Here is a 12,057-nt window from a genome sequence, read left to right as displayed (position 1 = left end):
ATTGAGAGTCTTTATTATAGCATTGCTTTTAACATTCATAATTAAGTGAATTGCTCAAGAGTTCGTATTTCTATGTCTAGTTGATTTTGTAAATTCTCATAATCTATCTTCTTTAAATGCTAGATATATTTATGAGTTATTTAAGAGGAAGGTCAAAAGTCATGTGAAAAAGTCTATATAAAGGCAAATCTTGTGATCATTTTCATAAGGTGAAATAAATGTGAAAAAAAAAAAAGAAAGGCCAATTCGTCTCCTTCTCTTCTTGAGTTGTGTGAGTTGCTGAGTGTTTTCACCTCCAAATTATCCCATCGTCCTTTTCCTGTTTGGATAGATTTATTCTCTAGAGATTGATCATTTCATGTCTACATATTATTCAAAGCAGCGGTTTCGTCCAGTCTCGAATCTCAACTTCACCTTACTAAACATAACACAAACGGCAACAGGCAATAACAATACACCTGAAAGTTAGCCTAGTTGCTGTGCAGCCGGCCACATTCATCTTCTAACTAAGGATATGATAGTGCACCTCTCCACTTCCATAAATCGAGTCAATGCTCAATCCTATGGTCCCAGATTATTGTCTTTCTTATCATCATTCTTGGTTTTTTTTCCTTCTGTAAGCCTAACTATGGATCATATTATTGACGTATTTATTTGCCACACAAGAACGTTTGTCCCTCGGGAATGTGATGTCTTCTTCGTATTTCTCTCTTTACGTGTTGGCTAGTATGCAACTTGATAAAATTATAATCTGGCTGCAGCAATATCTGATTTAGACTACTCCTAGGAGACTTGGAAAAAGGTTAACCACATTTCTTCTCCTTCTCCTTATCCTAGTCTGCCACATCTTCCAAGTTTCTTCGCCTGGCAGATGATTTTTGCGCGTTTGGTCAGTCTTCCACCACAGAGTATGTTAAGTTTCCTTCTCTGAATCTTCTGCACTTTGATGTACGTCTTCCTTCACTGTTCACCATATGAGCTGCTGAAAGAAAGGACAAGAACAAATCATAATCAACAACACAATAGGACAAAAAATGAAAAAGCGAGACATGAGATTATGTTACCTTTTGGACCATAACAACATCAAGGAGAGCATAACTCGCCAAAAACTTATACACTCCTTTATTAACTCCTGTGCCCTTTTTCATGGTCCCTGCTGATGTTTCATCACAGCATTGCGGGATTATAATGGAGAGGCATCCGCTTTTGAATTCTCCAACTGCTATTGGTGTTATGAACACAAATGTAAATGATAAAATTTCAGATAAGAAGATACACAAATTTTTACGGGAAAATCTCTTCAAAATCAGATTGGAGAAAAAACCACGGTGCTGCACTAAACAACCATTTCACTGTTAGTATGGAGTTACGAATACAGGAGAGATCCCTCCCCATTCCCAACCTGGGACCCCTTCCCAGCGAAAACGAGCTGGGGCTGCGGAGTTGGATCTGGAAGTTTTCAGCTTCAACTAACAATATTTTCCTGTATTAGACTCCATAGCTCCATCAATTGTTGCCCTGGTGCTTTTGGTCAAAACTCGAAGGTCATCCACTGCATGATTACATGATATTGCTTTTATCCAGATCAGAGGCGCCGCCTTTTTCAAATCAAGACTAAGTTTATCAAAGCTCAAATCAGGTAAGTCTGCAATATGCAGCATTCCTTGTGCACCAGTGTGATGCATTGCAGTTTAGTCTACTGGTGATCTCTGCCACTTGACCGGGATTAGATTTGATCTGAAACAAATGCAAGCCCTCGATCTTGCAGACTGAACATTTCTTCCTTAGTCTTTAGTGCTCTTACCTAATAGTACTTACCTACAATTCTTCCATGTGCGGACCACAATCTCAAAAAGGAAAGTCCTACCTACAATTCCTAAGTGTATGTTCTAGGACCTTTACCTGCAACGGGAACTTATTCATTACTCCATAGAGTTTATGAACGTGAGACACAGTAATAAAATAATGTCGACTGGAGTACCGGTCCGACCAATAGCATTAAGTTCATATTCGCTAACAAGCTTAAAAGTTTGAATAGGAGAAATGGAGGACCAATAAATACCCGTTCCTTATCCAAGATAACTCAACCGACAACTTTAGAAATTTACATCATCTCCCTAGTTTCAATACAGCAGCTTGATCCTTAAAAAGCCTTTTGTGTCTCGCTCACTCCTCGCCTCTGCCCTTCTCTTGATCAGACAGCCTCACTTAGTGTAATGGAAGAAATGAGCGCACCCCTTCGACCTCCAACTTATGGAAACCTGATTACAATTCTCAGCATTGATGGTGGAGGGATAAGAGGGATTGTTCCCGCTACTATTCTAAGTTTCCTAGAGTCTGAACTTCAAGTAATGAACTAACGCTAATGCTGCATGCATATTTGGTATATTGCATGTAATTATACTTTAACGATATGCCCCGATCCATTTTGTAGAAGCTGGATGGTAAAGATGCAAGAGTAGCGGATTATTTTGACGTGATAGCAGGAACAAGCACAGGGGGTCTTCTGACTGCCATGTTGGCCAGCCCTAACGAAAACAATCAACCGATGTTCGCTGCCAAAGACATCGAGGACTTCTACCTTGAAAATGGCCCTAAAATCTTCCGTCAGTACAGGTCTGAGTTCAGTTTCTTTTCTTGTCCTCATCATCATGTCAAATGCTTCCTGTATATGATTAACATTTCTTCCTGGATGCGAGATTCTAACTAGCCCTTTCGATGCTTAATCGACAGTGTTGCAGTTGTCCATTTGCTTCTGTTACAAAGATGATGAAGACTCTCACAAGACCAAGGTATGATGGCAAATACCTTCATAGCCTTGTAAGGGAAAAACTAGGGGACACAAGGTTGCACCAGACATTAACCAATGTTGTGATCCCGACTTTTGACCTCAAGCGTCTCCAGCCAACCATCTTTTCTACCTACAAGGTGTGCATCCTGGCACTGCATTATAGCACCCTCACCGATTATATGTACTCGATTGCCTTTTTGTATATTCGACTTGTTTGTTATCATCTAACAAATACGCTCTCACATCAATTGTTTTGGACAGGTGAAGAAAAAGCCGTCCATAGATGCGTTGCTCTCCGATATATGCATTGTGACTTTGGCTGCACCAACTTATCTCCCTGCCCATTATTTCAAAACCGTGGATCGCTCAGGAGCAGTGAGAGCGTTCAATCTTATAGATGGTGGGGTGGCTGCTGATAATCCGGTGAGTACAAAAAGCAAAAAAATGTAACTCCACTACGACGATAACTAAACTGCAGGCAGCAACTTGCATGTTAATATATGTGACAACAAGGAGAACTTACTGTTATTTCTATGAATGATATGCAGACTTTAGTTGCTATAAGTGAAGTGATGGAAGACATAAGCAGGGGGAACCCAGACTTCTTTCCTATAAAGCCGATGGACTACGGGCGTTTTCTGGTGATATCTTTGGGAACCGGTACGCCAAAATCCAAGGAGAGGTACACTGCACATGAAGCAGCAAACTGGGGAATCATCGGTTGGTTAACGAGCAGAGGGTTCACGCCTCTAGTCGACGTTTTCACCCAAGCAAGTGCGGATATGGTTGATCTCCATCTCTCTGTCGACTTCCAAGCTCTTCATTCCGGAAATAGCTATCTCCGCATCCAGGTATGTGAATACTAGTATAACTAGGGCATATGTATGCAGGAACATGTACTTGTGCATATATTTCTTTTGCCTTTATATGATGTTGATATGTATTTTCGATTCGATTTTGTAGGATGATAATTTGAGTGGACGAGTATCTTCGGTGGACATTGCCCCAAAGAAGAACATGAATGATCTGATCAAAGTAGGGGAAGGACTACTGAAGAAGCTGGTGTCTAGGGTTAATCTGGACACCGGAATCTTTGAGCCGCTGAATCAAGAGACCAACGCAGAAGCTCTCAAAAGGTTCGCAAAGCTACTTTCCGAAGAGAAGAGGCTTCGCCTTGCTCGGTCGCACCACGGACGTGCTCACTTTGCGAACCCTCCGACTTCATCAACTGCATGATCTTGACGTCTCTAGCTTTCTAAGTTCTAATAGCACCAAACTAATACAACATATACCAGTCAAAGCTGGAAAATAATGGATCAGGCTCCATTATTCATTTATTCTTCTTTCGTATATCAATAAGAATCTCAACAAGATGGTGTGCAGTTGAAAATTTTTAGTGTAATAAGGAGGGAAAAAATGCCCCATAGATTCATTTCTATCCACAGATAGTTTTGTTTTTATGATGTTGTTTTGCATGGTTGAATAAAAAGTGTGGGCCCCTTATCCTCAAGATTGCAAGTGGACGGAAACGCGAGCCAATCTGACTCAACGCTCATCCTTTCGGGTCGGCTTCAACTCATCAAGTCGGTTCGTTCTTGGGCTGTTTAGCACCCAAGGCATGCTCGAAGACGAATCCTGTGGAAGGGGCCGAGACGGGGGGCAAAAGTCTCGTGGGATGATGTTTGCCTCCCAAAGAGAGGGGAAAGGAGACTTGTTGATTGCAATAGGGCACCTTAAACATATATGGCTTTGTTTACAACAGAATCATTATGGTGCAAATGGATTCATTCCACGTTCCTAAAGAACAAGAATTTTGGGTAGTCACTAGGCCAACGTTCGTCTTGGGCGAAAAAACTGACCGAGGATGGACTTTCCGCATCTCTTTACTTGGCGGTTAAAGCAAGGTCTTTTGGTTTGATTCTGGCATCCACGCGACCGCCAACAAAGTCTTTAACACCGACATTTCTCCCTCGGAAAGCCACGGTTTGATGTGTTGCCGCCGTCACCAATCACGGGGCCACCATCGCATGGCCCGAACCCCTTACCGCAGCCCCTCCACCCCGGTGACTTCCCATTGCCTCACTGAATATCATAAGGCCGAGAGGACAAGACAAGCATGCTTTCATTTGGAATCGCCGCACCTAGGCACTCATTCCATCTATGGGGCCAGCAACCAACCCACGATTAGTTACAATATGCAACATGTGCCTTTTGTCGGTGAGAGGATAATGCGATCATTTATATTTTGATGCCACCACAGTCTCTTGCTTCATATTGGCGCAAGTGCAATCTTGCATGGTATAATAGGCCTGCGGATAATATGCACCACAATATAGGTGGTCGCACCACCAACATAGCCCGTTTCTCCTTTCGAGCACTTTGCCACATCATTTGGAGATAAGAAATCGATCTTGTCCGTAATCAAACTCTCATTTACCGCCATTAAGACGACAGAAGGTGTAGATAAAGCGTGACTTTCAAGCATGTGAGACACGCCCAAAGGAGAATACAAGCTGGTTGGGCCATCGATCCTACTATTTTGGCGAAGGAGGGTCCCCACTTTCCCTTTCCGGTTGTATTTTGGGCGATTTTGCCGTTCCTCCTTCTTTTCCATAGGGACCCTTGTCCCTCTTTGGACCCACGACACTCTTCATCCTAATGACATTGACTAGTGTCATCACGAGTGCAAGCCCCCCCTTTTTTTTTTTTTTGTAGTGTCCCGCTCCTCTATCTACTCTTGTATAGTTGCGCCTTGGTTAAAGTCAATATATATCTTACCTTTACCAAAAAAATAAAAAATAAAAGTCGTCCTTGGATGACGGCCGGTCAACAACACTGTAATGGAATGAGGACTTCGAAGCTATGTTGTTTCTTCCTGGTCTCCCCTAAGTTGATTGTGGTATTATTGATTAGTTTAACCTAATTCGCATATGGAAATTCTCATTCTGCTAAATGAATCTTTGATGGTAGGTCTTTGTGTTTTTTTTCAATACCACAAAAAACTCCAAATTATTTCACACGTGACAAATTTACTCTAAACTAATTATTTGACTACCAAAAACACTCATCAATGGACTCTTGGCGTATACGAAGGATTCAAACTGGTGATAGTTGTGACCAATCTACCCATACTAATTGTTTAAGCACCAAAAACTCCAAATGGGTACATCTATGATAAATTTACCATCCGTTAGTTTTTATTAAATCGGATTAATACATATGTGACAAACGGATGATAAAAACCCCAAACCGATATACCATTAACTGTCACATGTTATCCAACTTAGCAATTGATGGTGAAATTTAATGGAAACAAACGGATGGTAAATTTGTCACCGATGTATTGGTTTCTAATTTGTGGAAGTCAAAAAATTAATTTGCGATGAATTTATCACATGCGTACCAGTTTGGAATTTTTGTGATAGTAATCCATTTTTTTCCAGCAATATTTATTTCTTTCATTCCTTACCGAAGAGTTCTTTTCTTCACCTACGTGCAGATAAATGATTGATCCACGCCACATTGAAAGTGCTCATACATTAACAACCCTGACTAATTCAAATTATAATCCATGGAGAAACGGGAAATCCTAAAATATCAAAGATCATGCGATAGTTTCTTGTATCCAATATACCATTTTACCCTTGAGAAAATAAACATTACAGACAAAACTCCTCATTCATCTAATTAGTTTTTAAATGCCATACTCACACGGACAACCATTTATATTCCAACATCAAAACCAATACATGAAGTTAAGTTGAAACAAAGACAACGTTGCAATGCTTACATTTACGAATTTTACCAAGAACAAAAACATCTCAAATTGTAAAACACGTAGAAGGAAATGAACTTGAAGCTATTTAGAGATATATTAATAAGAATTTCAATTAATAAATATATTTTTGTCAGTGAAGAATAGAAATCATATAATACAGATTTTTAACGACTCATATAATTTTACAAACTTATACTATCAAATTGAACTGTAATAAATCTATTTTCAAACCAGTGCAACGCACAAGATATCAATTAGTATTAAATAGGAAAAATGCTTTCGTGGCAGTCTAATAGTATTGTCGGTTATTTCTAACCATAGATCCACATATCATCACCGTGTGTTTTGCATAAACCACTCATTAATTGAAATATCGTGGGATCAGAAATAATGACAAGACTACCGGACTATCGGGCTAGCGATTTCCTATTAAATAATATTAGGAATAGTAAGTGTGGGCGTGTATCAACAAATGCGCCTTATTTAGTTCCCGACAACAAAACATGTCACGTCACTTTATAAACTGATATTTCCCGCCTCACCAATAATCTCAAACTTGAATCAGTAACGAAAAAATACATTCCGTGTTAGTTCTGTCCATAGTGTCCGCATGAAACCTGACGTGGTAAAATGTGTGAACAACACCAGGCGAACAAATCTGACATGGCTACGCACATCTCTCCAGTCTGCCCAAATGATGACGCAAAGCGGTCCCTCTCAATTTCTTAAGGATGAAATTTGGGCAAAATTGTGGCGAAGAGTTAAGGTTGATTAAAGGTCTTCGCCCCAGGGACAGGGGAAATCTGTCTCCTTGCCAAATCCATGCATGAGGACTAAAGATCTAATCGAAATAAAGGCTCCGAACGATTGATTTCTTGGTTACAAGGTTCACATTGTTTGATTCGCCCATTAAGTCGACATTTTGGGGGTTTTACCAACTCAACATCTAATCTACCGATAAGCCTATGTTCGGTTCAACATTTGGAAAAAGCCTTTGAGCATATCTAAAAGACTTTAGTGTAAAATATTTTCATGAAAAGCAAAGACTGTTTCGTAAACTGTAATTGAAATGAGTATTGAAAAGCAACTTTGAGAGAAAGATCATTGGATGGGAACTTTTTTCAAAAGTTCTTTGGTGTGACAAATTTAAGCTAATAATTTTTAATATGTAATTGGAGAAAAAAATGACCGCAACTTTTATACATAATTCGTGCTGAGTATAATGTAAAAGATAGCATTAACATTAAAAAATGTGCTCTTTTTTATTAAAAGGAGACTAATTTCATTATAATAAACATGGCCACAATCCTCCGAGGAAAGAAGTACCCTACACTTCAAAACTATGTCGCTCCTTAAAATTCCCATAACTTATGACTATTCGATCACGTAAACATGCTATGTTAGAAGATTCATTCCCATTTGAAGCACTAGCCCCCTCATATAGATCATCAGGGTCAATTTTATCCATAACTAGGATCCACATTTGCTTTTGCAAAATGGATATCATTCATGGCATTTCTTCCGACATAGTTATGTAGAGTTATTGCCACTATCACAATTTTTACTTGATTTGCATATGACAACTTGGCATATTCTTTACAATCTTCCACTTCTTTTTCAATACACCAAAGGCTCACTCAATTTTTTATCATAAAAGAAAAAAAAATATAATCGCTACGAAGATTGGACACGATGGAACACTTCTTGATAATCTGTAGGTGCTAGACCTCTATGAAATTCTAGCAAATGATACCTATTTCTTTGTATGGCCCCGGATAGCCTTTGGGTTTTCAATATGCAACATCTACTAAACAACTTGTATCTACACAAATATAGTGTAAATTTAATGAACATAAATCACATACATATATATTGATGTATGAAAACCATTAATTAACGTGCCCGTAGGAGCATGAGGAAATTTGTACATCATGTCTTCCAAGGGCTTCATAGAAAATATGAGTATTATGAGATGTCCTAATGTGATAACCTGATTTTTTGTCTGTCTGTTTAGCAAGTAATACGGATTATGTAATGAAGGTTATGTTGTAAATGTTGCGAATGGGCTGTCCTTTTGCCGTTTGATTGAATGCGAATGGCTGATCTTGAAAGTGGGTATGCCGAGTGAACTATGGGCTTGCATGGCGGGGAAGATGCCCTTGGGCGTTCGATTTATTGACTGAGTAAGTACCTCTGGGTCTTGGGTAACCCAATTGTCTGAATGGATCGTCCTGTTCGACGTTGGTTAGCAGTGAATTGAAGGTGAATCGCCTAGGGAGGTTGGACCGTGTATTATGGTGGGTGGTTCCTGAAGCTCTTGGTTTTGCATCTGAATTCTGCCAACACTAGTGTTGTAATTTGCCTTTGGGTAGACTGAGTTTAAGGTCGGATAGTTGGACTTATCGTCGGATTTGTATGGACTGAGGATCGGGCCTAAGAGGGCAATCGGCCATGAGCTAGTGGGGAGACGCTATGCGTAGTTGTATGGTTCATTTGCTATTCTCTGGTGACTGAACGGTGAAATGATGATTTATTCGTTTGATTAAAGGTTTCCTGCTTGAATGAGTGAGTGAATAAATTGCTTAGTCGTTAGGTTATATATTTTTATTTCCTAAGTTTCGGCTCACCCCATCATTATGACCCCTTTTCAGATGTACAGCAAGAACGAAGCCGAAGTGATACCATAAAATATAGGAAGGACATTGGAACTTGAAGATGGTATCTGTTAGTCGAGAATAATTATCGTACCTATAAGTTTCTTTGTGATCTTTGAACTTTTATAAAGAACCTGTTAAAAGGTATATGCATATGTATATAAACTCAGTATTTTCTGAATCCATTGCTTGAGATCCATGTGTATGCCACAGGTTTAGGAGCCCCATTAATAAAGCCATGCCGATTGTTTGACACGCACTTGTGTTTTTGTCCAGTCTTCCGCATGAGCCCATTATTATTAATAATATCATATTTAAAAAAACTTAGGATAAGGGTCGCTACATTTTTGTGGTATCAAAGTATGAGGATCGAGGGCCGTTCCTTATACTCTAACTGCCGCTTCACGCCAAACGCCATTGCCACCATCGTTTCCTCCCTCTCGCCACACACGTCCATTCCCTCACTTGCACGTAGTAGGTTAGAACTTTTGCATTCGGGTACATCTAAATGAGATTACTAGTTCTAAGACGGTAATGTATATTTATTGCTTCAATGAAGTATTGCTTTGATGTGTGACATTGAATGGGAAATTATGTGTGCAGATACGTGTGTTATTGCATTAAGCCATGTTGGTTAGATTCAACGAAGGGGCAGAAAATGCCAAATGAAGACTGATTGTGGCACAAACCAAACTGAATAAGGCCAATCAAAACCAGAACCGGTCTGACCAGAATTTGGTCGGGACTAGAACCGCCGACTTGGATCGGCCAAATTGGGTTCAGACCCTTCGAGCCTGATTCGAGCCAAGTCCAGTTCGGTTCCAGGTTGACCGATGCCTGACGGCTTAGTTCGGGTCTCGTCACGGCTAGTTTCGCTAGAAGATAGGTGGCTCAAGCAACCTTTCACATGTTTTCCTTCCATCGATCCAACCCTGCATGGTATATATTAAAATAAAATCATAAATTGGCAAATGCGCTTGCAGAGGTGTGATTATATGCAAAGACGAGAAATGATTACATGCTCATTGTCTCCCGAGGAACGATGTGATTGCAAGCCGGAGTAGGCTCGATTACGAGAGCCAAAGTTGGCTTTATTACGAGATTACGAGTTATTGATCCCTTGAAGACCTAAGGCATCAATGAGAGACAGAGTTGGCTTTATTACGATAAATGATTACGGGCCGTCACTCCCGTGAAGGTGGCAATGTGAACAAAATATTGTTCTTAAAGTGATGTTAGGCCTATGAGAAAGTGTTCCCGAAAAACAATTACGAGATTACGAGATTGAGTTGAGCTGACGAGCTCACGACCATTACGAGTAAACAAATTGTATGATGGAATCGTTGTATGTTGCATACTTGATATATGTGATGCATGGGATTTTTATAGTGGAACATAGGACAACTCTATCTGATATATTACTAATACCACTGTATTGAGTACTAGGTCAGCATTCTTACTTTAGGTCTAGTAATTTCATTTATCGGGTTGTTTGCTCATTCCTTTATTTTTAGGAAATTGAGATGGATCTGCCGCATGCCTCACTATTTGGTTTGCCGACCCACATAGAGCTCTCCCAGCGAGAAGTGATAGACGTAAAGATGGATGTTATATATACTAGAATCAAGGTCGTCGTGTGGGTAGATGTCGGAATAAAGTCGTCGATCCCTCTTATCTTTGTCTTCTGGCACCAAAATGTTGATGGCGTAATCGTTGGCCCTCTAAGTAACTTTAATGGGCTGCTAGGTTTTTAGGACGGGATGACGCTGTAGGATAATGATTAGGCCATGATGGAGGAGGAGCCTTAGAAGCATAGCAGTAGCAAGGAGTGGTAATATGGTAGTCATCGGTGTTTCCTTTCAAAATTTTGAATGTACATAGTAAATGGAAGGTTAGGATGTATTGTAAGATATATAAACAAACATAGATTACTACATGTGTTTGGAAAGGCCTTGGCCTTGGAAGCTACTATGTCTACTTAATTAGGTTGTCTACTGATATGTTTCCACATTAAATGAAAAAGGAAAGAGGAAACAAGTATATAATAATAATAAGCCAGTTTGCGAGGTGACACGCCTAGGACGTCACATTCCATATGCCAACTTAAGAAAATGAACATTCATCCATTGTTTTGGTCTTTAACTTTAAATTGCAAGAGACAAACAAATTTAGCACTTAAATCGCTATTACAAAGGAAACCAAAATGTATATCCAATCACCCAATGACTTTCTTCAAACTATAAATTTCATTCATGAGGAGCCAAGGAAGTACCATCCCTTCTCAGAATAGTTTCACGATCAAGACATATTCTTAAGTTAGTTTGAGGTACATCATAGCAACAAGTTTCAACCATTTCTAGCATACTCCAACTTTTAAGCTGTACCGTGACAATTGCCAACCCTGTTATGAGATTGTGGAAAAAACAAAGTTGTTAGGTCCTCACAACATTAAATAGCTAGAAGGGAGGCAAAGGAATCAGATGCGAACGGAGAAAATTTTTGATTGGCTAATTGGTGGTTCTAGAATTTGCAAAATGCATAGTTAAATATCTCAACTTGAAAACCATATTATAGTTGATTCCACTAACGCAATTCACTATCACCCACTGCAAAATCATTCTGTACCCTTACATAAAGTGCAATGATAGATAAACTGGTACCTCCTTCCCTGAGCGAAGAGAGAGGCGACCAAGAGAGAGGCGAAGAGAGAGTAAAGGAAGAGAGAGTTGAGCGACTGATTCTGAAGGGACTTAATCTTGCATGGCAACGATTCTAGTTTTTTGATTCTGTTCCCCGAAACAAAAAAAGGATGATAATCATATTTGATAACATAA

At 39.6% G+C, this 12,057-nt stretch overlaps 1 protein-coding gene across 1 annotated transcript; it reads left to right on the top strand.

Annotated features, from left to right (window-relative positions):
- The first annotated feature begins 2,216 nt into the window (after positions 1-2,216).
- LOC115730248 (patatin-like protein 2) lies at positions 2,217-4,027 on the top strand. The gene is made up of 6 exons (XM_030660859.2): positions 2,217-2,348; positions 2,435-2,616; positions 2,742-2,928; positions 3,053-3,214; positions 3,340-3,642; positions 3,755-4,027. Exons 1-6 carry the CDS (start codon positions 2,217-2,219, stop codon positions 4,025-4,027), a joined length of 1,239 nt encoding a protein of 412 aa, XP_030516719.2.
- The last annotated feature ends 8,030 nt before the right edge of the window (positions 4,028-12,057 follow it).

The sequence above is a fragment of the Rhodamnia argentea genome, chromosome 9, assembly GCF_020921035.1.
Source record: "Rhodamnia argentea isolate NSW1041297 chromosome 9, ASM2092103v1, whole genome shotgun sequence".
Classification (NCBI taxonomy): Eukaryota; Viridiplantae; Streptophyta; class Magnoliopsida; order Myrtales; family Myrtaceae; genus Rhodamnia; species Rhodamnia argentea.
This window is presented reverse-complemented; position numbering and strand designations above follow the sequence as displayed.

What these genes read in the sequence shown, in the direction of transcription:
- LOC115730248 (XM_030660859.2), top strand. Translation starts at nt 2,217, where the DNA reads ATGGAAGAAATGAGCGCACCCCTTCGACCTCCAACTTATGGAAACCTG. An exon ending in AAAATCTTCCGTCAGTACAG is followed by an intron (nt 2,617 to 2,741) that starts GTCTGAGTTCAG and finishes ACAGTGTTGCAG; the next exon opens with TTGTCCATTTGCTTCTGTTA. An exon ending in ATAGCTATCTCCGCATCCAG is followed by an intron (nt 3,643 to 3,754) that starts GTATGTGAATAC and finishes TCGATTTTGTAG; the next exon opens with GATGATAATTTGAGTGGACG.